Source organism: Malaclemys terrapin, chromosome 1, assembly GCF_027887155.1.
Source record: "Malaclemys terrapin pileata isolate rMalTer1 chromosome 1, rMalTer1.hap1, whole genome shotgun sequence".
Lineage (NCBI taxonomy): Eukaryota > Metazoa > Chordata > Testudines > Emydidae > Malaclemys > Malaclemys terrapin.
This window is the reverse complement of record NC_071505.1, coordinates 148,383,481-148,409,770: the sequence shown is the minus strand read 5'-3', so window position 1 is coordinate 148,409,770 and position 26,290 is coordinate 148,383,481. Positions and strand designations below refer to the sequence as shown.

General features: G+C 46.2%; 1 protein-coding gene across 4 annotated transcripts in view; it reads left to right on the top strand.

Annotated features, from left to right (window-relative positions):
• Nucleotides 1–24,755, top strand: part of CFAP91 (cilia and flagella associated protein 91) — a 59,433-nt gene extending 34,678 nt beyond the window's left edge. For 3 of the 4 annotated variants that reach the window (XM_054043200.1, XM_054043201.1, XM_054043214.1), the window contains exons 15-19: nt 4,893–5,041; nt 8,767–8,858; nt 21,333–21,695; nt 23,413–23,441; nt 24,586–24,755. In XM_054043200.1, coding sequence (XP_053899175.1) covers nt 4,893–5,041; nt 8,767–8,858; nt 21,333–21,695; nt 23,413–23,423 — 615 coding nt within the window. In that variant the 3' untranslated portion in view covers nt 23,424–23,441; nt 24,586–24,755. Of the gene's footprint in view, nt 1–4,892; nt 5,042–8,766; nt 8,859–14,435; nt 14,599–21,332; nt 21,696–23,412; nt 23,442–24,585 lie in introns of those variants that run through there. The other variant, XR_008446603.1, reaches the window with a different exon arrangement.
• The last annotated feature ends 1,535 nt before the right edge of the window (nt 24,756–26,290 follow it).

The window sequence follows — 26,290 nt, the reverse complement described above, 5'->3', positions numbered from 1 at the left end:
CACTGCACATGTCCATTCCACTGTACGTGTGTGTGCCTTCAGTATACTCAGGTCAGAGACTTTCGGTTGCAGTACTGGTAGGGTGGAGGGTGCCGTGCATATCCTCATGCTGAGACCCCAGGGTGTAAAGGGCAGAGCTGCTCCACCTCCCTCTCAGATCCTTCTTATCCATGGCAAAAGTTGGGGCTCCCCGTTTCTCCTTAGAAACTTATTTCATCTTCAGTGTTTTTCACTAGCTTTTTGTAAATAGTCATAGTTGTTAGTAGTAGTACTATCCCCTTAAGGGAATTTTTTTCTTTTATTGTTCTTTTTGTCTGTATTAATTATGCAGAAATGTCCTGGATTCCGTGTAGCACTTGTAAAGTGACTGTGCCTGCTAAGGACAGACATTCTAGCTGCTTGTTTTGTTTAGGAGAGGGGCATTCCAATACAAGGGCTCTATCTGCTTACCCTTCCCCTCCCAAACAAAGAAACAGAGTGTGTTGCCTGAGGGAGAACCTTCTTAAGTAGGTGATGAGACCTTCCTCAGCATCTGAGGACTCAGCTGCTTAGCAATCTGAGATACCTTCAACCACAACTGCTCTTCCTCTTCAGCCTAAAACGACTCACAAAAGCTTTGGTGAGAAGAAATGTTTATCTCCTTCCCCAGATCGGTTGGGTTCGAGGGGTTTTTCAGAAGACAAGAAATCCTCCCTTCATCACCTGAAAAAGATTTGGGAATCATGGTGAATAATTAGCTGAACATGAGCTCCCAGTGCAGTGTTGAGGCCAAAAAAGCTAATGCAATCCTTGTATGCATAAACAGGGGAATCTTGAGTAGGAGTAGAGAGGTTATTTTACCTCTGTTTGGCAGTGCTGCAACTGTTGCTGGAATACTGTGTCAAATTCAGGAACGATGTTGATAAATTGGAGAGAGTTCAGAGAAGAGCCACAAGAATGACTAAAGGATTAGAGAACATGCCTTATAGTTATAGACTATTTAGCTTAACAAAGACAGTCTGTAATACCTACCTAGGGAACAAATATTTAATAATGGGCTCTTCAATCTAACTGAGAAAGGTACAACAATCCAATGACTAGAAGATGAAGCTAGACAAATTCAGACTGAAAGTAATGTGTAATTTTTAAACTGTGAGAGTAATTAACCATTGGAACAATTTACCAAGGGTCGTGGTGGATCCTCAATTACTGGGAACTTAAATCAAGACTGAATGTTTTTTTCTAAAAGATCTGCTCTAGCAGTTATTTTGGGGAAGTTCTATGTCCTGTATTATACAGGAAGTCAGACTAGATGATCTCAGTGGTCCCTTCTGGCCTGGGAATCTCTGAATCTTCCAGCCGGAAGCACAAGCATAAGTCCTCCAGTACCAAGTCAACAAGCTGCAAGGGGCAATCCCCAGTACCATATGAGACAGTGCTGTTGATTCTGGTACTGATAGTCTCAGTACCATTGAGATTGCACCTTCTGCATTGTCTCCTGAGGCATCAGATGAAATGTTGCCGCCACTCTCGGTGCCTGACATGTCACAGGCCTTTATGACTACGAAGGACCTATTATGCCTCCTCCCGGTACTGGACTCATCACTTTTGGAGCAACTGGGACCATCTGTTCAGTCCCAGCCTATACATTCAGTACCACTTTCAAAGAAGCTACCGGTACTGCCATCTTCATTGACTCCTACCTCAGTACCGAGAGTGCCATATGAATCTACAGCTATTCATCATCAGCTGCTTTGGTACCAGCTGTGGTATTGACTTCCACACAGGACATAAGTAAGCTGTCTGTGACCTGAGTACCATCATCACTATAGCTGTTTTCTTCAACTTCAGTACTACCTACCCTCTACGATTTCATTATTACCACTGGTACTGATACCAACAATGGTGTCTCCTTCAATGTTGACTGGATTTCATTGTCCATGTTTGTACCATAGTACCCTTTCCTTAAGAAGATCTCTAATTCGTACTGGACTGGCTTCAGGTTTCCCAAAAGCGGATTCTTATATCTTTTCTTTGGATTTAGATGATGGATACCAAATTTGAAGGCATTCCAAGTAACAATGTGAATTTTAGAGCACTTAGAGTCAAGCAGTAAATAGAGAGCTGGTGTAGACCTTAACTATAGTAGACTTGGTGGTCCATTACAATGCTGAAAGGGGGACTTTTTAGTAAGGATGGGGAAGAATGGAGGAAAGGGACTCTACATGTCCATCTGCAGCACAGGGGAATCCAAGGAGTGTGAAGTGGCCCATTCATCTCAATGAGGTGTTCTCAGCTGAATGTGAACAGCCCATGCAAATGAATAGAACCTGAAGCAATAGCTCTGATATGAATGACCTGCTCCATTCATGTCTGAGAACCCTTGCTATGCATCATACATGCCCATGCTCAACTCTTCTCCTCTGTGGCATCAGTGTATTCTTGGTGCATGCCACCAGTATGTCTGTTCCAGCTTCATACTCGGGGGGCAGGGATTCCACATATCCTTGTTAATATGGTGGGGGTCAGGGAGAGGGCCTCAGACTGGATAAGTCCACCAGAATTCAGCTCACATGAGGAAAGCATGAATGGGGGTGGATGTCAGACTCCCCTAGAGGAGTTGCGACCCCTAGATGCTGGCACACACACAGAGATAGGGAGAGAGGCTTAAACTCACTCCTCTAAGAGAGGCATCCCCCTGGATCGTGGCACACACTGGAGGAGAACATGGGGTTCAGAGGTGCCCCTGCTCCTGTTCTCACCTAGTCTCCCTGTCGCTTGCCTCATGTCACCCGTCCCAGTGAGCTCGAAATGATGAAAGCCAACACTGTATGATAAACCATCTCTCTGCAGACCACTACCAAGTGCTGGGCAGATCATGGTCTGGGAACATCTAAACTAAATGCATTATAAGAAATCCAATGTGTTCATCCTGCTTCTGTTCCACGTTGCTTTGATAAAGTATTTTGCTTCAGAATTCAAGTGACTACAAGAAGATTAATTTATTGAAGCTGTAGTAGTTCTAATCACATCTAAACTGCCCTGATGCTGTAAGATGTTATTTGCCAGCTGTTCAGAGGACTATGAGAAATGAGTTGGTGTTTGGCATTCAGTTAATGGAGCTAGCACATTGTACAGGAGATAGGAGAGTGTGTCCATAAACATGAAAGATCAGAGTTTTGCCTTGGGCACAGGTCATTTTCTGTACTTGTTTCTGTACAACTAGTTCCCCAGGAAAAGGCCATTAGAGAAGGAATCCTCATGTGACGGGATCCCCAGGGTGCAGCCTGGGACTGTGGGACTGCTGTGCCCCCTTAACTCTCCAGCCTGGGCTGTCTCTCTGTGCTTTGCCAGTGACAAGCAGTAAACTCCTCCAGGTGCTGTTATCACTCAGCACAACCGCATTGTGGAGCCCCACACCCAGCTAGATTGAATGAATGCTCCCAGGGCCACTCATGGATCACACAGAGAAAGGCACCAGCCAGATCCCCCCAGATCCCAGCCTTGTACCTCAGGAATATACCATCTTGCACTGCTCAAGATCATTTCTTGAGCAATACAAGTTTATTAATTGGTTCACCACTTCATCAATGGAAAGTGGATATACACCAGCCTTTGTAAACCTGAGCCAATTTACCAAGCACTTCAAACAAACTCACTGGTAAAGATAAACAGTAAAACAAGTTTATTGATTACAAAATATAGACTATAAGTGAAAGGCTAAACATCAGAGATAGTTACCAAAGATGATAAAATATTAGCATGCAGTCTAAACTTTCAACCCTATTAGACGGGGCAACATCTAGATTAAGCAGTTTTTCTCACCCCCACTGGATATTGCAGTTCATAGTACATGGGTTTCACCCTTGAAACCTGGGCCAGTCTCCTCTGTTGGAGTCTTCAGTTCCTGAGTGACCTTGTTGCTTGCAGCATAGGTGTGGGGAGGAGAAAGTCCAAGCATGGGGCCCCATGTTATGTTTTATATCTTTCGTCCATGTGCTTGGAGAACACAAGTCCAGGCTTGTCTGGTGGCATTGCTGAGTCACCACCAGGCAAGGTTGAGCAATTCTCCTGGTGTGGGGTTGGTCAAGTGAGTCATTGCATTGTTACGTAGCTCCCTTGCTGGACAGTGGCTGTTGATGGTTGTTCGACACCCGCCCAGGCATTGGTTATCTCCCTGGTTACTGTCTTTGGGGATCTAGTATCTGGGCGCTTCCCAAACCCACAGCATATTTTAGTGACAGCCATATAACACAATTCTCATAACTTCATATGCATTAATTATATGTATATAATTTATATACTTATTTAGATGGAACAGTGGGTTTCAGCAGATCATAACTTTTCCCGTGATACCTTTCAAGGCATGCTTTGTATGCAATATCACAATTATATACAAATGATGAATAGGGAGGTTACAGGGTGCTCCCCTGGGTTGTAGAGAGTCACACCTCACACTATGGATTCGTCTACACTGCAGCTGGAAGTGTGTCAAGGTAGTGTGCTAAAAATGGGAGCTTTGCCATTTGGCAGTGCAGCTTAGGCAAGTTGCCTGAGTTACATATCCTGGGGGACTGGGCAGGTTTGTACTCAGGCGGCTAGTCTGAGCCGCTACCTGTGCTACCCCAGCTACACTGCTATTTTTAGCACACTAGCTTGAGCAGAACTAGTGTGTGTCTGTCGGTCTGAGCTGGAAAGCTTCCACGTGCAGTGTAGAAATGTAAGACAACTTCTCATAGACTGCACGTGTCTTCTAAATTAATTGCCCTCAGATAGCCCAGATTAAGTGGCGAGTCTCAGCTGACACACCATAGTCTTTGCCTCTCCCCACAGACGGTCCCAGCAAGTGGGTACTACACAGCAATGAACATTTTGTATCTTGAGTCAGAGAGACATCTTGATGCTTGTTTCAGGTGGTTAAAGTGCACCAGAGTACTGTTGATTCTTACCTGGAAGATGTTATCCTGAATAGCATGGAAAGCACAGCTGAAGAACAAGCCAGGGAAGAGATTCAGAAGGTGGCTGTGGAAATCAATGACGTTGCTTATGAAATGGAAAGCCGGTATGTCCTGGAGTGGACAAAGTACAGTTAGACACTGCTTTGCATAATTCAGACCCTGGCTGGCTAGCTAAATTTATAGTCTAGGGCCAGCACCGAGGGTGGGGCAATACGGTTCATAACACTACATAGACATGCTGCAGTTTTCATCCATTAGGGAGGCTCAGCCAAGTGTGTAACAACAACTCCTAAAAATGTGCAGATACGGTGGTTCCCAGTCAAGCTCAGATGTGGCGAGGTAGGACCTATTCCTGGCAGCTGTGCTGATGTGCCCTGACCATAAGATGAGAGTTTCCCAATGTCCCCCCACAAAGCCTTTACATTAGGATTTTCAAAGGCATGCAAGGGAGTTAGACACCCATGCCCTGTTGAGATTTAATGGAAGCTGTCCACCTAACTTCTTTATACTCCTTTGAAAACCCCAGCCATAGAAAACAGCTAACATGCAGATGTCCTTTAATCTGGAAACGGGTCTGTCCTCTTAGGCTTAAAAGTGTTTTTAGAGCAGATAGGCTTTGAAGGAAATACAGCAGATATAGGAGCCTCCTAGAAATAAAACCACCTTTCATTCAGAAGTTAAAAGAAGTTCTTTTTTTTTTTTAAAGAAACTGCTAATCTTAATGAGGTCGGCCATATTGGCTGCTCCTTATGTAGGTCTGAGCTGAGTTCATCATGTTGCTGAAAACCTCAGTATGATGTTCAGCTGTGCCTCAAAAGTAGGGTGACCAGATGTCCCGATTTTATAGGGACAGTCCCAATTTTGGAGGCTTTTTCTTAGGCTCCTATTACCTCACACCCCGTCCCAATTTTTTACACTTGCTATCTGCTCACCATACTCAGAAGTGACTGTCTTTTACGAGCTGCCATGCCTCCAATTCAGTCTTTCTGACTCCTTTTGGTGTTTAGCCTTAAAAATACAGTGACACAGAACCCATCTTCATGGCAAAGCAGCTGTGCATTGTGTAGCCACATGAGTTTCCCCAGGTCTTTAACATTCTGCTAGTGCAGATAATGCATTCAGCCTCTGGACTGGTTGGTAGCCCCCCAAGGAGGAACTCTGACCTGAGATGTGGCATAGAAGATGGCACTGGGACTAGCCAAAAATGAAGTTACAAAAGGGAAGAAATTGGCTGATTCAGCAAGGACCCAAAGACTAAACTGACAGACTTAGCGATCCTCTCACTGTAGAGAGAGTCTCTCCAGTGCAGAAGTACCACACATCAGCAGGTTAGTATAGGGGTATATAGCTGGGGCTGTTGTGTCATTTTGGGGTTCAACCCAGACCAATAAGGGTTGCGTCACCACCTGCCCTGCAATTCTGGGTGCCTTAAATGTTATGGTGCTATGCACACAGCCCAGATGCCAACAGCCAGCCTACAAGCATGCAGGTCACTCCCTTGCTTCCACTGTTTTCAGAGTGATCCCAACCCCCACATTTCCCTAAAACTGTCTCCCTGCTGTGTCCATTCCCGCCCTTGCCTGGAAAACTAACAGAAGGTAAGCTGGCTGCTGCTTTAAAGAGACAGAAACAGCAGATGTTATCTTGACTGAGTTAACGATCACTTCAGTTCAATCGAAGCACTGGCTTTGTATAGAGCAGCGGTTCTCAAATTGTGGGTCAGGACCCCAAAGTGGGTCCTAAGGGCTGGCTTAGACTTGCTGGGGACCGGGGCCAAAGCCCAAGCCTCAGAGCTTTAGCCCTGGGTAGCGGGGCTCAGGTTAGAGCCCTTGGTCTTCAGCTTTGGCATCCAGCAGGGTGGCAGAGCTCAAGCGGGCTCAGGCTTCAGTCCCCATTCCTGGGGTCATGTAGTAATTTTTGTTGTCAGGAAGGGGTTGCAGTGCAATGAAGTTTGAGAACCCCTGGTACAGATAAAAAGTAAAACAAGTTTATTCAATCAAAAAAGAGAGGTTTTAAGTGAGTTCAGGTATAAAGGATAAATATAGAAACATTACAAACAAACAGGGGTGGCGAGTTATATGGGACCGTAGTGCCCAGGCTCCAGCAAATTCAGGGCCCAGGGTCTCTCCCCCGGCCCTGCCTGCCACCCCATGCACCTCCCCCGGCGCATCCCCCGTCCCCGCCTGACACCCCCACGTGCCTCTCCCAGAGCATCCCTGCCTGCGCCCTGGGCAGCGAGCGGCTGCCCTGCTGCTCTGGGCTGCGCTCCCTCGCCGGCCGCTGCCAGCTACAAAAGGGAGCGGCGCCGGTGGCCGGCTGAGGCAGTGGCACAGCCACCTCCTGCAGGGGGAGGAGGCGCACACATGATGACAGCCCTCCCCTCTCCGGCACCCACCACAGGGGAGGCGAGGGGGCTTCCGGGACCTGGTCCCTAGGAGCATGTGCAGTGAGTGTGCTGCCGGGAGGGGAGAGGGGAACCCCTCTCCTGGAGCTTCCTGCTGCCGGTGGGGAGAGGGCTGGGGGGACTGTGGAGTCTTCTTTGGCCCAGCCCTGGGGCAGCCTGCCTGCACCCCAAACTCCTCATCCCCAGCCCTGCCTCAGAGCCCTTCCTCACGCACCTCAACCCTCTGCCCTAGCCCTGAACCCCTCCCACATCCAAAACCCCTCATCCCCAGCCCCACCTCCAGCCAGAGCCCTCATCCCCCCACACCACACCACATTATGCAATATAGGGAAACTGTTAAAGGCTTACTGTTTCCAGTCCATTTTTACATTATTTTAAAAAATATATATTGGCTTACAAGGCGGGGGGTGGGGGATGGGCGGGACTTGGACTCATTCTGGGCACCACCAAAAATTATACAAACCTGCCGCCCCTGCAAACAAACTAGTAAAAATATGCTTTCTGATGGCTAAGTCCTAACATAACAAGCTACAGTCTTTGTTTAAGGTAATTTCTTCTCCAATATTCCTTTTCTAACAATGGCTGACTAGCTCTTACATCCGGATACCCACAGAGTCCAAGGTGCTGCTTTTCCTTGTCTCCTTAGGGGAAAGATAACTTTAGGGGTTCTTTGCCTCTCTCCAGTAAACCTTAGAAAAGTATATATCTCAAAGTTCATTGACCCTGCCTTAAGAGGCAGGAGGGCTTCCTGGGAGTGCAGTCTCCATCCCCTGTTGACATTGTTAAGTGAACACTTTTTCCCCACTTGATCTCCTAATGGCTTTATCAGGTATGCAAATGTGCTTTTCTTTGCCTTTGGTCACACTTTGCACAATTTAAAGGGGAAATACATTCAAGCAGGTAGAGAACTGCAGTCCTTTGGGAAAAAACGTTTAACAACTCCTGGTTTATTAACATGCCCGGTTTAAACACATTTTAGTCATAATTCTAGTATATATCTGTATAATCCTTTGCAGGTTGACCATAGCTGCATCATGCAAGAATATTAATGATCAGCGAGTTATTCGTTTTCTGGTGACATGTTACATGACACCTTTTAGATACAGATTATAACAATAATGAGTTGGAGTACATTGCGTTGGTCATGCCAGCTGAAATTCAGTACTAGATATCAGGGAGTCCCTTGCCTTCTGGCATAGGGATGCTCTTAGGGTCCTGGCTGTGTACCAATTTTTGTGGATAAACGGAGGCCTTCACTTTCGCTGGCTGACAGTTGCTTTCACCGGCTGACAGTTGCTTTCACCAGCACTAAAGTCACTTCAAAATAGTTAAACAATTTTTAAAAATGTTAAGCGGAGTGTGGTAGTGGTGCTGTGGGAAGTAAAGTAATAAATGCTAATTTCACTCTCCATGTGTGTTCTGTAGCCGAACTCGTCTGCAATCAGAAGAGATTGTAGCAGAGCTGGTTTATGGTTTCCTGATACCAGAATTACAGAAAATCTCTGTCAAGGAGAAAGGTAAGGAGGCCAATAGCTTTGTTCTCTTCTTTAACTGATTTATTGGCTGAAAGGTCCATCTGCCAGGAGTTTCAGTAGAGTCTGAGGATATGTCTACACAGCAATAAAAGACCCATGACAGCTAGTGCAAGAGCCCAGGTGAACTGACTTGGGTTTGTGGGGTTCACACTGCGGGGCTAAAAATGGCAGTGTAGCTGTGCAGGCTCAGGCTGGAGTCTGGGCTCTGAAACCTGGCAAGGGAGGAAGAGTCTTGCAGCCCAGGTTCCAGGCTAAGCTTGAAAAATTACACTGCTATTTATGTGCTCTAATCTTTTTAGGCACAGTGGCTCAAATTCAACCCTAGTGTAAGCACGTATAACTCCATTGAAATCAGTGGAGCTGCACCTACTTATGCTAGAGCCGAAATAGTCCATTGTTCCTTGAATATACTGAAACAAGTGTTTGAATAGCACTGAATTAGTCTGAATTATTGTGTATGGAACAATTTCCCACTGACTGCAAAAGTCCCTAATATGTAGTTAATTTATGCAAATAGAAAATGTACAAGGACGCTTATATTTTGTTTCTTTCTCTTTGTTCCTCTCTAATTTGCCCAGAAACTAGGAACAGATGTAATGTCTTATGGTTGATTTTGCGACATCACGTTTGCAGTGGAAAATCTTGTTATTGTAGAGAGGGCATTGTTTTAATCAAGTCTGAATATTATGGCTCCATAGTTCAGAGAATGGAAGGACATTAGAAATCCACGTGTCATGATGATGATCAGGATAGAATGACCGTTCTTGATCAGGAGACTTCTCTTGCCCGGCCCATTCAGAAGATTGCAGACATGCTCCCCATAAAGCGTGCATTGACTTTGAAAAGCAAATGTAAAAAATTGCATAATAGGAGTTCTATCTTTTATTGTCTCCAGAGCAAATGTGCTCACAGTTTACTGATTAAAAATATAAATATTTGCTAACTATATTTGCTATCTGCAAACATAGTCTGGGATTTAAGAATCATGCTAGCTTCTTTCTGGCTTGTGTATCACCAACAATAACAATCAAGCACCTAGCAAACAATTCTGTTGATGGTGCATGAGCTAGAATAGCTCCTCTCTTAACTGTGCAGGCTCTGCAGGGCTAACAGAGTAGTCAGTACAAACCAGTTATGGTCACTGAAATCTTCAGCTACATCCAGGGATCAGATATGGCCACTTTTATATAGCCACTTTTCAGAGTAGATTTGGGCATTGGAGAGTTACAATTAGCAAAATTTATTGCAATGAGTTATTTTTTGGACTTAAATGTAAAAAAGCCACCTTTCTATTGATATATTTTAGCTATGTACATTTAATTTAGAACACAAGAGGTAACCACTCAGGGAAAAGATAGGGATGTCATTGTAAATAACTCAATGAAAACCTGTGCTTCATATTTAGCAGAGGCAAAAAAGAAACGAAATATTAGGATGCATATTGTTGCCTCTTTTCAACCTGCCTGGCAAGTCTAAGTTCAGAATCCTGGGGATGTTCCAGTTGGGAGTAGAAATTGACAGAGTCTGGAATTCTTCTTTGAATGATGGTCCCTATGTGGATTCCAAACGTGGGTGCACATGCGTGCCATGCACCCAAGCCGGAACTGTTCGTAGTAGCGTTCGTTGACCCATACATGCGTTGGCTGTGTGGTACGTCTGAGATTTTAAGAGGCTTTGGGGGTTGACGCCATTCCAGTTCCCTCTTACCACTGCATGGCCGGAGTTTGAACCCCCTGTTCCTTAGTGCTCTTAACCTGCTAAGAGAACTTTTTGTCTGTTTTTTCCTGTAAATAGTTTCTTCTAGTTGTAGTTAGTTGTCCATGGTCGTTAGTTAGGTCTCCCCTTTTTTCCCCTCAATGGGGTGCTCCCCATCCCAGGGCTATGCCCCGGCAAGCTGGCTTTAAAAGCTGTGCTTCATGCCCGTCTTCCTTCTCTGTGAGCGATGAACACGAATGCTGTCTCTGTTTTGCTTTAGCGAAGCTCACATTGTCACCCATAGCTCCATCTGCCACTCCTTCCCGTCTCGAACTCGGGAAGCTGGAGAACCTCACCTCCGCAAACACCTCATGGAGGAGAATATGCACCCACGTGAGCAATCGAATCCTGCGCCGCCAGATCCACGGGAGCGCTTCTCCAGGCCCTTCCCATGCGGCAATGATGGTACTGCTGAAGCCCCACCATGTGCGTAAGAAACACAGACATGGGCGTAAGGGTGACTTCCCGATGGGAAGTGCCTCCAAATGCAGCATTGCCTCCCTGAGCTGTGCCAGGTCGGGTGAGAAGTTGCGCGTCAAGCCAGCCGCTCTACCTCCAAAGAAATCTCGTATGGAGCGTAAGTCCACACATCACCACATCCCACCAGCACCACTTCTGGCCACGGTGCATGGCCCACTGCCTTCACCCCCAGAACTGTCAACATGGCCGGGACCATCCGGACTTTCACACCTGGTCTGCGCACACTGGGATGCTTGTCCTCTTTGATGCCAGCAGCTGAGCTCATGCTGCTGTAGACTGGTTCCCCTCACTGCTCCGGATCTCCAGCTGCTGTGAGGCTTCCATCTAAGGCGGATGAACCTCTCCTGCTCTGGCAGCATCCTGCTCCACTCTGCCTGTCTCCGCTGGCACTGTCGACCACCGAACCTCTCCTGCTCCTGGACCGCCATGCCTCGCACCACGACAGCCCTGCGTCTACTGGACGTGTCTTCTGATTTGGAGAGGTTCTCTGAGCCAGAACATGCCTTCTCACCTTTGCGTTCCTATAGCCTGAACCCTTGGTGCCAGCTCTACCCACTTGTGTATGGTCCCTTTGCCGAGACATGGTTCCGTAACACTTGGGGACTGCCGATGCCCACGGATCTGTATGTCTGGCCCCACTGGCCCTCCTGGGACCCTTATCCTTACGGGGTACCGTCTCTGCCACATCACCGACCGTCTCCGATCCACACTGTCCCTCCCTCCATCCACACAGACACCCAGGACATTGCCACATCGCCAGTCCCTACTGGAGCCTCTTCGTCCCCAGACGATGTGCTCTTCAGCCTGCAAGTGGAAGACGTTCAGGACCCCAGAACCAATTCCTGGCCATCCTACATCCTCTGGACGGGCGTTGTGGAAAGGTGGAAATGGTAGAGGTAGCAGCAGCAGAGTAGTGAAGGGGCTGTGTGTGTGTGGGCGAGATGGCCCTTGTGCGCGTTGGGGAGGTGGGGTCGAAAGGACAACCGTTGCCGCCTACTGTTGGGGCCGGGGTATAGATGCCCAGTGGGTGGAGTGTGGCACAGAAGTTCTTAAGGGAGTGGAGGGATTCATCTATTTTATTGCTGAAGAGCTTGTAGTTGTCAAAGGGGGGGAGGTCCTCTAAGGTAGTCTGGACCTCTTTCAGAAAACGGCTGAATTTAAGTCACGAATTGTGGTGCAGCACCACCCTGGATGCCAGAGGGTGGGATGTGGTATCAGTGGTGTCAACCATTGCTTGGAGGGCCAACTTGGCAACTGGCTTGCCCTCATTCAGGAGGTGGTTCTACTCCAGAGGAACCCTCAGTCCGGGCTCACAGGGCGACCCACTTCTCATTCCCTGGACCACCAAACTACACTACACCTTCCCTCCTGTCTCCTGGAATAAATTGCCTAGGAAGGTTGTTGAATCTCCATCTCTGGAGATATTTAAGAGTAGATTAGATAAATGTCTATCAGGGATGGTCTAGACAGTATTTGGTCCTGCCATGAGGGCAGGGGACTGGACTCGATGACCTCTCGAGGTCCCTTCCAGTCCTAGAATCTATGAATCTATGAATCCCTGCTCCCACAATTCCTGCGCAAGGTGCGGCAGGATTATACTACTGTCTTTCTCATAGCCCCCTCCTGGCATCACCATATTTGTTCACAGATCTCCTTCGCCTTTCTACTCACCGCCCCCTCCCACAATCTACCTCACAAATCTCCTCACACAGGTGCACGGCTACTCATGGCACCCCAACCCAGGCCCTCTCCACCTCATGACTTGATATTTGGATGGGGCTCGCATGTAGACAGGGCGTGCTCCGCCCCCGTGTGTGACATCCTCACTCACAGCAGACAACCATCCACTAGAGCCCATTGTCAGGTTAAATAACGCCGTTGCACCTCATGGGTGCACTGCCACTCCCTAGACTTCTTCTCCATTCCCATCCTCCTGGATTATCTTCTTCACCTCCGCCAGTCGGGCCTTGTCCACTCCTCCGTCCATGTCCACCTAGCAATGCTCAGTGCCTTCCTTCTTCCTGTTTTCCGTCTTCACCCACCCGACTACCACCTGCTTCCTTCATGGCCTTCTCAACACCTTCCCCTCTGTGCAGAAACCTACTCCCTCTTGGGACCTGAACCTTGTCCTCTCCACCCTCATTAAGCCACCCTTTCAACCCCTTGTGACCTGCTCCCTCACCCATCTCTCCACAAAGGTGACCTTTTTGGTGGCCATCACCTCCGCGCAGTGAATTAGTGAGCTGGCAGCCATGATTGCGGACCCATCCTTTACTGTCTTCCACAAGGACAAGGTCTCCCTGCAACTTCACCCCAAATTCCTCCCCAAGGTGGCCTCCCCGTTCCACCTCAACCGCACACCTTCCCGAGGGAGTGCACATTATACTCTCTCAATGTCCACTGGGCATTGGCTTTTTATCTCCAATGCAACCATGCCTTCCTGCTTGCCCTGGCTCTCCCTCGCCATTGCAGAGCGCTGCCAGGGCTATGGCCTCTCTTCACAACACCTCTCCAAATGGATCTCTCATTGTACTGAGGACTGCTATGCGCTCTTTCACGTCCTGTCCCCTCCCTCAGGAGTCACCGCTCACTCCACACGTCGCCACGTCGGCCTTCTTGTGGATGTTCTGTGGCAGGACGTTTGTAAGGTGGCCTCTTGGTCCTCTGTCCACATATTTTCCACCTACTATGCTATCGCCCCTGCAACAGCAACAGATGAGGCAGTCGGTCAGGCTGTCCTGCAGACCATAACTTCTCAAGAGCCCTTGCACCCACCTCCACACTGAGCACTGCTTGCTACTCTCCCACATATGGAATCTACATAGGCACTATCACTCGAAGAAGAAGAGGAGGTTACTTACTGTAACTGGTGGTTCTTTAAGATGTGTGGTTCCTATCTGGATTCCAGTGCTCGCCCTCCATCCCCTCTGCTACAGGCTCCATCGCTTACTGGAACAAGGGGAACTGGAGTGGCATCAACACGCACAGCCTCTTAAAACCTCAGAGGCGCCACGCGGCCGATGCATGACACATGCGCAGGTCAATGGACACTACTACGAACGGTTCCGGCTCCGGCGCATGACACGCATGCGCACCCATGTTTGGAATCCAGATAGGGGCCACACATCTTAAAGACCCACCAGTTACAGTAAGTAACCTCCTTTTTTCTTTGATGCAGTCTTGTTTATTTACAAGGGATGTACAAGGTCCTGCTTCTCCAAACACAGGAGGAGCCAGAAACAAAGTAACAGTTTCTTAACTTACAGCCCCAAGCTTCTTTAGCCAGCACCAGACCCAAAAAGCTTTCTCTTTTGCTTTTTCCAGGGTCATGTCTAACATGTTCACATGGTGCTGCCTGGCTTTCTTGCCTCTGAGTCTGTGTTCGGTGTCCTGTCTGTCTCCATTTTGATTCTGCACCCCAGCTTGTCTTTCACTTACACAACCCTTTGGTCAGAACAAATACCAATGGAACCCCCGCCCATCTGAGGTTAGTTTTTAGGCAGACTCTATTAGGCTTTGTTTTAGGTGTGGCCACGTAACTGCTTCTTACAGCTATTGTAAATGAAGGATGCCTTCGCCCATTGGTTTTAACTCAACCCATAACAAGATTTAAACTTATTTATAACAATATATATCTCGATGATATGCCCTAACCTGGAATACTGTGTTCAGTTCTAGTCCATGCGACTCCAAGAGGACAGAGCAGAAAGGGAGGGTTCAGAGATTGTTGCAGGCGATCAAATATATAGGAAAACTTCCATATGAAGAGAGGATGAAAATATTGGGACTTCTGACTTTAGAGCGGCACTAGCAAACAGTCATCTAGGCACCAAAATATTAATTGTGACAAATGCTAAAGCAAGTACTGAAGTATTGAAATTAAACAAGGCACCCCTGAAATACTGCAGAGTAAAAGTGTCAAAGGACTCCAAAATTTGGGATAAACCAGATAGGACCTGACCAGAAGGCAAGGTTGGACCCAGGAAAGAATGCACTGGGGTCTCGAAGAAGAGCTGGAGCAATACTTGATATGGTGGAAAGTTTCCTATGGAAACTCATTTTCCGAACATTGTCAAGAAGGAACTACACCTCTATCCCGATATAACGCGACCCGATATAACACAAATTCAGATATAACACGTTAAAGCAGTGCTCGGGGGGGCGGGGCTGCCCACTCAGGTGGATCAAAGCAAGTTCGATATAACGTGGTTTCACCTATAACGTGGTAAGATTTTTTGGCTCCCGAGGACAGCGTTATATCAGGGTAGAGGTGTAATTGGAAAGTTCCAAAGACACATTTATATGCAGCAGTGTGTCTGCCAGCAGAGGGCCTGGCTCATGCTTTATCCTGCTACTGCTGCCCTTAGAGGTCAAAAAATCTTAAGCACTAGTGGCATTCTGCCATCTCACACTATGGAGCCAAGACTCAGGAGTGAGAATCCTGCATAGTGATATCTTCAGAGAAGCAGAATTACAAGGTAAGTAATTTTCTCTTCTTTGAGGAGTGTCCCTGTAGGTGCTCCACTCTACGTGCACTTACTCTTCGATTGGAGATTTCACATAGCTGTGTCTGTTTGGCCAGCACATGCATATTACTCAGTTTCATGCTTGCACTGTTGTTATATAGCAATGTGCAAGTGAACTGCCTTCAGTTCCTTCTCAACCGCCTCAGAGCCTTAGCAGTTTTCCATGTTGAGTTTTACCTCAACTGTATCCCTTTAGCTCTTATAGTAGTTAGTTTATTATAATTGTTTTTAGTGGTAGTTAGTAGTAGTTTTAGATGTATTTATCTCTTTCTTAGTTTCTCCCCTGCTGGGAGCTTTATGTTACTGGGAGAGCATGCCTGGTTCTCTTGGTTTCAAACACTTTCTATCATGGCTGGAGGCAGTCCCAGTGAGTGAGAGGCAATCCCATGCATCCATTGCCTCGGGAATCTCATATTTCCAAAAGTACAACTTCTCTCTGGTATTAAAATCTAAACTCAGAAAAAATAAGGGAGATCAAATTTCAGCTATCCATGGTGGAGAGCTCGCTGCACCCAGCCTCTGATCCAGGCCAGGGGAATCCCCCGTATGCCGGTCTCCAGTCAGTTGGCTACCTCTGCTGTCTCCAAGACGCACTCCTCGAGGGTGTCTAAGAGGAAGACCCAAGATTCCTCTCATAAGACTTCCAAAACAGTGCCTCAGATTCTCCAGGTAGGGAATCTACCTCGAAATCATAGTTGCCAATGACACCTGCCACTTTGGCATCCATCGGTCTCAGACTCACTACCCACAAGGCTGCTGGTTCCTCAGATACTGAGAGCACTGTAAAGCCTGAAGACTTCAAAATGTGGGGCTCTGATAGGCCATCAATACCATCAGAGGAGTGAGGTGGCGAGAAGAGCTCTACCTCTTCTCAATCAGTAAAGAAGTCTGCTCGGGCTCCATTTGGAGTCATTCCCCCCCTCCAAGCATTTGAGATTCAGTACGGTCAACTGTATCAGCCGCCATTACTTCATCTCAGGCCATGGGCACTGTACCAACAACACTCTGAATACTGTTGGAGTTTTGTTTTCCACAAGACCTCACTGTGTCCAAGACACCCGCATCACCATTGCTCAGCTCCAGTCTGCTCTTGATACCAAGGACCTCCAGATATCTTTCCAGTACTGACGGTTTTACTTTCTGTTGCTTCCTGTGCTCCCATCACTCCAGAGTGATCTGTAAGAGGAGGATTCTAATGAACATTTTGCCTCGGTCTCTCAATTATCTGTCCAAGGTGCTCGTCTCCATTCCAACAGAGGCACTTTTCCAGAGGTCTTTGAGGAAATTGATCTCACTTGTGAGAGATATCCACCGCCACCATCTCACTGGTACAAGCGCCCATGGATGCCTCCACTCAGGCCACCTCCTTGGCCATACTTGGATCCCTGGGCGACCTATGATTGTGTATAGGCCTATGGGACAGGGCCTATATGATCTTTCTTGCACCTTTAGAAAGGCTTTAGAAAGGACAACTCTCACCCCTTTTTTGGATAGAATTCCAATAGAAGGGAGTGCAGCAGCTCCATAGGATTTAGCATTTGATGCAGTATCTCTCCAAATGAAGTCAAAATGCCTTGGAAAAGAGGAGCACTGCCATGTGGATTGAAAACAGACTCAAGAAAACAAATGAGAGCTGGTCACTGGCAGTGTATTGAGTCCGAGGAGCTGCAGGGCTTAGTGTTAGACCCAGTCTTACTTTACTCATCTTCCAGACCCATAATGAAGATGTAATCAGCACATTAATGATATTCAGACATGATAGTGCGGTCCCATCTATACTGTTGCAATGACCGTGTTGGAGACCTGGTTTCAGCATGTTAGAGCCACAAGAGTCAACGTGGGTTTCAGTTGCAGTTAAAATGTGACTCAGTCTTGCAGTGTAGATGGACCCAAACCCTGGGACAACCGTGGACTTTTGCAGACCATGGTTCAATCCTGCCTGCACAACAAAACACTTTTTAAATCATGACTGGGGGGAGGGGAACAGTGTATTAATATCGGAAAGCTATAAACACAGAGGGAACTACAAGTAGTGGGATAAAATTAAGGAAAGGAAAATGTAGGCTGAACGCTTTAGACTGGGGAATTGTCACCCAAGCAAAGGATGGGAGTGGGTTTTTTTTCATAGATTCTAGGACTGGAAGGGACCTCGAGAGGTCATCGAGTCCAGTCCCCTGCCCGCATGGCAGGACCAAATACTGTCTAGACCATCCCTGATAGACATTTATCTAACCTACTCTTAAATATCTCCAGAGACGGAGATTCCACAACCTCCCTAGGCAATTTGTTCCAGTGTTTAACCACCCTGACAGTTAGGAACTTTTTCCTAATGTCCAACCTAGACCTCCCTTGTTGCAGTTTAAACCCATTGTTTCTGGTTCTATCCTTAGAGGCTAAGGTGAACAAGTTCTCTCCCTCCTCCTTATGACACCCTTTTAGATACCTGAAAACTGCTATCATGTCCCCTCTCAGTCTTCTCTTTTCCAAACTAAACAAACCCAATTCTTTCAGCCTTCCTTCATAGGTCATGTTCTCAAGACCTTTAATCATTCTTGTTGCTCTTCTCTGGACCCGCTCCAATTTCTCCACATCTTTTTTAAAATGCGGTGCCCAGAACTGGACACAATACTCCAGCTGAGGCCTAACCAGAGCAGAGTAGAGCGGAAGAATGACTTCTCGTGTCTTGCTCACAACACACCTGTTAATACATCCCAGAATCATGTTTGCTTTTTTTGCAACAGCATCACACTGTTGACTCATATTTAGCTTGTGGTCCACTATAACCCCTAGATCCCTTTCTGCCGTACTCCTTCCTAGACAGTCTCTTCCCATTCTGTATGTGTGAAACTGATTTTTCCTTCCTAGGTGGAGCACTTTGCATTTGTCTTTGTTAAACTTCATCCTGTTTACCTCAGCCCATTTCTCCAATTTGTCCAGATCATTTTGAATTATGACCCTGTCCTCCAAAGCAGTTGCAATCCCTCCCAGTTTGGTATCATCCGCAAACTTAATAAGCGTACTTTCTATGCCAATATCTAAGTCGTTGATGAAGATATTGAACAGCGCCGGTCCCAAAACAGACCCCTGCGGTACCCCACTCGTTATGCCTTTCCAGCAGGATTGGGAACCATTAATAACAACTCTGAGTACAGTTATCCAGCCAGTTATGCACCCACCTTATAGTAGCCCCATCTAAATTGTATTTGCCTAGTTTATCGATAAGAATGTCATGCGAGACTGTATCAAATGCCTTACTAAAGTCTAGGTATACCACATCCACAGCTTCACCCTTATCCACAAGGCTCGTTATCCTATCAAAGAAAGCTATCAGATTGGTTTGACATGATTTGTTCTTCACAAATCCATGCTGGCTGTTCCCTATCACCTTACCACCTTCCAAGTGTTTGCAGATGATTTCCTTAATTACTTGCTCCATTATCTTCCCTGGCACAGAAGTTAAACTAACTGGTCTGTAGTTTCCTGGGTTGTTTTTATTTCCCTTTTTATAGATGGGCACTATATTTGCCCTTTTCCAGTCTTCTGGAATCTCTCCCGTCTCCCATGATTTTCCAAAGATAATAGCTAGAGGCTCAGATACCTCCTCTATTAGCTCCTTGAGTATTCTAGGATGCATTTCATCAGGCCCTGGTGACTTGCAGGCATCTAACTTTTCTAAGTGATTTTTAACTTGTTCTTTTTTTATTTTATCTGCTAAACCTACCCCCTTCCCATTAGCATTCACTATGTTAGGCATTCCTTCAGACTTCTCGGTGAAGACCGAAACAAAGAAGTCATTAAGCATCTCTGCCATTTCCAAGTTTCCTGTTACTGTTTCTCCCTCTTCACTAAGCAGTGGGCCTACCCTGTCTTTGGTCTTCCTCTTGCTTCTAATGTATTGATAAAAAGTCTTCTTGTTTCCCTTTATTCCCGTAGCTAGTTTGAGCTCATTTTGTGCCTTTGCCTTTCTAATCTTGCCCCTGCATTCCTGTGTTGTTTGCCTATATTCATCCTTTGTAATCTGTCCCAGTTTCCATTTTTTATATGACTCCTTTTTATTTTTTAGATCATGCAAGATCTCGTGGTTAAGCCAAGGTGGTCTTTTGCCACATTTTCTATCTTTCCTAACCAGCGGAATAGCTTGCTTTTGGGCCCTTAATAGTGTCCCTTTGAAAAACTGCCAACTCTCCTCAGTTGTTTTTCCCCTCAGTCTTGATTCCCATGGGACCTTACCTATCAGCTCTCTGAGCTTACCAAAATCTGCCTTCCTGAAATCCACTGTCTCTATTTTGCTGTTCTTCCTTCTACCCTTCCTTAGAATTGCAAACTCTATGGTTTCATGATCACTTTCACCCAGGCTGCCTTCTACTTTCAAATTCTCAACGAGTTCCTCCCTATTTGTTAAAATCAAGTCTAGAACAGCTTCCCCCCTAGTAGCTTTTTCAACCTTCTGAAATAAAAAGTTCTCTCCAATGCAGTCCAAGAATTTGTTGGATAGTCTGTGCCCCGCTGTGTTATTTTCTCAACATATATCCGGATAGTTGAAGTCCCCCATCACCACCAAATCTTGGGCTTTGGATGATTTTGTTAGTTGCTTAAAAAAAGCCTCATCCACCTCTTCCACCTGGTAGGTGGCCTGTAGTAGACTCCTAGCATGACATCTCCCTTGTTTTTTACCCCTTTTAGCCTAACCCAGAGACTCTCAACACTTCCCGTCTCCTATGTCCAAGTGTGTACATTTTTAATATATAAGGCAACACCTCCTCCCTTTTTCCCCTATCCTTCCTGAGCAAGCTGTACCCATCCACACCAACATTCCAATCATGTGTATTATCCCACCAAGTTTCAGTGATGCCAACAATGTCATAGTTGTATTTATTTATTAGCACTTCCAGTTCTACCTGCTTATTCCCCATACTTCTCGCATTTGTATATAGGCATCTAAGATACTGGTTTGATCTTTCCTCCCAGTTTTGTCCTGACCCTCCTTTCTCTCTGACAATATAGCCCACACTCCCTCTAGTTTCCGACCCATCTCCCCGGTCTCCATGTTCCCCACTTACCTGTGGGCTTTGATTGGAGGAAAACTATAAAATGGACAGTAAGGAATCGTCCTGCATTGGCCCAGGGAGATAAACTAGGTGACTTATTGGGTCTCCTCTGTCTCCAGTTTCAGGTATTCTTTGACTCAGCACTCATCAGCAAACCTACAATAACAAAGCAGTAGCCTGCAGTAAACTCAGCTCAGCACTCATAAGGAATCCTGTAATAACAGAGCTGTAAAAAGCCAGTGTGTGCACCAGGGCTAGAGTAAGAATCATGGGTTTTAGAGGACAGATTTCAGATGCACTCTTTCAAAGATTTGTTTCAATAAACAAATAGTGATGGGGAAATGCGTTTAAAACACAGGAGTACCTTTCTCACTTTTGCCCTGAGTAGGAGAGAAACACACTTGGCAGGTCTGTCCATTTCCACAGCTTGCCTTCAAAGCAAAATGCAAGGTTGCTTGCTGTTATTAGATGGCAGTAGAACCCTATCAGCCCAAACCAGAAGGGTGTGATTTTTCCTGAGACAGGCTTTTTCATAGCTCCTGTAAGCTAAGAGCTGCCTTTGGGGGAGCGAGGGAGGGTGGGTGTCCATGCAGAGAATTCATGCAATATGGCTCCAAGGGAAAATCCTCTCTCTTCTTTGTGTACAGTGAGGCAGTCCCAGCGGAAACACATCAGTGCTGCTCATCAGATCATCCACAGGAGCACGGACATAGCAGTGGCTCAGAACTCTTCAGTGGTGGGACAGCAGGCACTGGGTAATGGAGAATCTGTGACCAAGATACCAGGGAGTCCTCCTCCTGTGGCAGCCAGTTCTGCTCTCAGCAGAACAACTGCTGAACAGAGTGCGGCAGAGGTTAGAGAGAGTCCTTATGCTGTCCTAGCCAGCCAAGCATTGTATGATGCACTGCATGACGAGACCCAGCAGGGAGGGTTAGTGGTGAGCCATTCAGCTACATCGGACAGGCAATCGCTGGCTGACGTAGCCCCTGCAAAGAGAGAAGATGAGTCAGGTGAGTTTGAGATCTGTTTTCCCTGCCTCAGTCATTGGGGCTCAGTCCCTGGGGGAGGGAAGGAAGCTGCACTCGCTTTGTTCAGGGCACCAGCCTGACTGTACACAGGATGGAGAAGCATCTCTCTCTCCATCAGAACGTCCCTCAGGGGCAGCAACATCTGGATCTCTTGCAGACTGCCAGCATTGTTGCCTGGAAGCAGTCCTGAGAGCATTATGCCATAGAAGCCCCTGTCCAAAGCAGTCTGTCACTGTATTTGGTTTAACTCCCAGAGATTTTTATTGTCTAAACCTTAAAGATGTAGTTTAACTGTTGAACAGTGAAATTCCACTTATGGTTGTCAAGGGATGGGAAGGTTAGTTCAGAGAACTGGGAGTTTGCACTACATACTTCTCTTCCTTATTTTGCCACTGTCCATAGCATGTGGAGGCTGGGGTTGGGCTCTCAAGCCCACCTGACCCCCTGGGTCTGAGCTGGGGGGCTGCCCGAGCTGCAACGGCTACACTGCTATTTTTAGCACACTAGCTCAAACTGAGCTAGCACACGTCTACCTAGAGGGGAGGCTCACTCCCAGCTTCCTTGTGTTAATAACCCCATGCTCATAGGAGTGGTCCCACTAGCCGCAGTTGGACTGTTCACATGAGCAAGTCAAGCAGCATCTGGCCCTATTGTACTGGGGCTTGGTAGCAGAAATATGGCTATGGCTGAGGTGACACATTCATTCAAAGACCACAGTTTCAAGTGCTTATAACTTTCCTGAAATGTTACCATTTGGCCTGACTTTCCTGGTGAATGTATTTGGAAAGAGCATAAATTCCATTTTGTTGGTGTGCTGACTTTGCCTTGATTGCAAGTGTGTGATTGCTCAAGCTCAGAATGTTTGGAAGCAACATCCTGCAAATGTGTGCAGTGCATTTATTTGATTATCGATCTGCAAGGGACTCACTGAGCTGTTGGATCTCTCCTTTTCAAATTCCTGATTTTTGTAGGGTTAGAATCTCAAACTTAAACTCAAATAAATGCCAACCCCAAATGCATCCAACTTGTTCATGGAAACATGGCGTAGCCACACTAGGTATCAGAAGTGCTTACGTGTGTAGAAAGAGAGTCACACCAAGGTGTAGCTATTTGTTTACAAATCGATTTACTGCACATAATATAATGAGCTTATAATATCACTACGTACTTCCCCTTTACATCACTTACCTGTATAACCACCTGGCCATTCTGTGTACCAGGTAATATTATTTGCGTGTAGAACTTCAGGTATACTGTGAATGAGGCATTGTCTACACTACCGCTTAAGTTGATATAAGTTATGTTACTCAGCAGTATGAAAATACCACCCCCCTGAATGACGTAAGTTATATTGACTTAAAGCAGTGTCTACGCTGCACTATGTCGGTGGGAGACACTCTCCTGCCAACATAGCTTCCACCTCTTGTTGAGGTGGAGTAGTCACGCCGACGGGAGAGTGCTGTCCTGTCGACATAATGCGTCTTCACCAGATGTGCTAAATTGGCGCTTCTGAATTGAAGGCAGTGGCACTGATTTAGCACAGTAGCGAAGACAAGCCCTGAGTAACTGCTACCGCAGTGTGTAATTCTGTCCTTTTGAAATACAAATAACAAATGGTTTAGAAACTCAACAGTGCGTTACTATAGGATTTTTGCATTAAATTTCCTTTTTTTTTGTTTTTTGATTTTGTTTTTTTTAGGGGGAGAATAAAACAGAAATGAAAGACTGGTGAGTGAATACACTATATGTAGTCCTGTGAGCCATGAGTCAGATGGGGGCTCGGGAGAGGAAACAAATAAAAAACAAAGCCATGTGATTACACACTGAAATAATCACTGGGCTGCAGGTGCTATGACTATATATGTATGCTGGCCAAAGGATAGCTGGATTTTATTGCAGAATTAGAGGGGTTCAGAGTAGGGTGATGAGAATGATTAAAGATTAAAAATTCTCCTATGAAGTAAGATGAAAAAGATTAGGATTTACCTTAGAAAGGAGTGAGAAAGAGAGGACATGATAAAAGTATACATAAAATAATGACTGGTCTAGAGAAGGTAGAGCAGGAGTTTCCCTGTCTCATAACATGAACAGATAGTCAAAGAAATTTGAAAAATAGTGAATGCAAATCTGATGGGGAAAAAAAAGTGTTTTCACGCAACACATAATTAGAATGTGGAGCTCACTGACACAGGTTGTCTTTGAAACCAAAAATTTAGCAAGAGGCAAAGAAGGATTGGACACTTACATGGATAATAAAAACAGTCAAACTTTCAAAAGTTAGTGTTAACAAAAAATTGGAAGAGAGATGAAACCTGGTGCTTCAGGGTTTAAATCAATCTAACAACTATTAGGGATTAAAATGAGGCCTTCCTGGAGGGCAGATTATCCCCCATCTGCCTGCAGTAGGGTTTCCTTCACCCTCCTCTGAAGCTTCTGGTGCTTATCACTGTCAGACAGGAGCCTGGACTAGATGGAGCTTGGATATGATGGATTTTTAGGAACAAGAATCACGTGTTGTTCCTAAAAATCACATGTTGAAATAAACCTGATGCCTGCATTTATTTGGTGATACGGTTTTTAATGGACAAAGTATTCAAGAACTTGTTCTGATCATAAAGGCAGCCTCCTGTATTCTCTACTATGTATATGTATTAGGGGGTAGAATCTAGGAGTGTAAGAACCCTAATCTTTAAACGTCCTGACTTTTAAGGGACGCTATCAGGGTAGTGCAGCATTTTGCACTGATTTTGACATATCATGTAAGCTAGGTCTGTGGCCGGATGTGTGGTGGAAATGTCATTTTATTGATGGCGATTCCACTGCCAGTGCTTTAGAAATTGCTTTCAATTGTCATGTGTGGTTTCTTTGTCAGACTTGGCTAAACGTGCTTTGAAGAAGGAAAGAGGCTCAGCGACAAGAGGCACAAGAAGACTCCATTCCCTCTCCTAGCAGGGAAAGAGAAGTCTTTAGGGGTGATCTTTGTATCTGAAATATGCACAATGGATTCCTCTGGGTCTACAGTAATAAAGATTGGGAACATTCTCTCTTGCTTGCTGCTGGTTTTACAAATGTGCCACAGTAATTGACACTGTACTGTATGGGCAGGTTCTGGATTTTGATAGCTATGATGATCTGTTGACTTGAAGTGAGATGGTGAAATATGGCCCCTGGGCTTGATGCAATAATGGGAGGCTAGGAGTCTCATTCCCAGAAGCCAGGCTTTTAACAGGCCTGAGGCTTTAATGCAAACTAAAACCTTGTCTACCTTAGAAAGGGTTTGCCAGTATAGCTATATGGGCAAACACTGCTAGTAGGAACACAGGCACATGAGTTCTTTTGCTGACTTACCTTATACCAGTTTCCTGAACAAAATAAGCTATACTGCTAAAGCACATTTTATGACAGTAGAACTGCATCTGCACTAGGGCTTTTGCCAGGATAGAAATGTCATAAAAACACCCATCCCTCTGTGCCACTTTCTGTGCAATGCCATTCTCTGTACACCTGGCCACACAAATGCTATGGGCATATCTGCCACCACTGGGCCAAATTAATTCCTTTTATAACATTGCTGAAGCCAGCCCTAGAGTTATCCACAAGGGCAGAACTTGGCCTCCTGTCCAAGTTTGCAATCTCCAAAGGCTATTAAGCCAGGTCCTAGCTGCACTGTTACCAATTTTCTCCTCCTAGTAGCCTTGGCTCTGGCCTCACTAGGTGATGATTTTGACTAGATGATTTTGAACCTCCTTCCACTCAGCTTCCCCAAGCAGCCACACCTTTTTGGAGGGGGCGTCAGTATTTTCTTCCTCACACATGCTGAAGCTGGGGTAAGCCACCCAAGAGGAGCTTCTCAGCCCTAGTTTGTTTTCTCTAGGATCCTGTCTATACTTGGAAAATGAGCTGGTGCAACCCTCCCCTAACCATACATACAGACATGGGAGGGGTGGAGAGGAGGAGCCATTTTTTACACATATCAAAATCAGTTCATTTCCCTGGCTTAGACACAAGCATTGGGCCTCATTCCAATGTAAGGCCATCTAACCCCTGGCTTTATTGCTGATTTACTCCAGCACAAGGTCAATCAGATTCTGGCCCCATGCACTTCTCTGACACTCAAAGAGAAGCAGCATTCACAAGTGACGGAAAATGCACCATCCAAATGAGCACATCAGCCTTTTTTCTGACAACTGCAGTGTATGAGAGGGACAGGAGACCACCGCCAGGGCAATGGGGAAATGAGACCCAACTAAGGTGACTACACAGGAAGGCTGAGGGATCACACTGGCCCTTAGAGAAACTACCCTAGCCACATGAGCACCACAAGCAGGAATGCAGCCCTCTGAAGGGGAGACTGTGGGGATGAGGGTCCTTGAGGCGAGCAAGGAACAAGCCTGCAGGCCATTCCTCCCCCCAAAAGAGTTTGGTGGGAGGGTAGTAAATTACTGCCCCCCCCCCTTGGAGATTTGGGCAGAGGGTGGGAACAGGAGACTTCTAGGTTCAGCTAAACATGTAAACTTTTGATGCTTTTGTGACATCCAAACCTTTGCTTGAAAAGGGGCCGGGTCAGAGAACCGCAT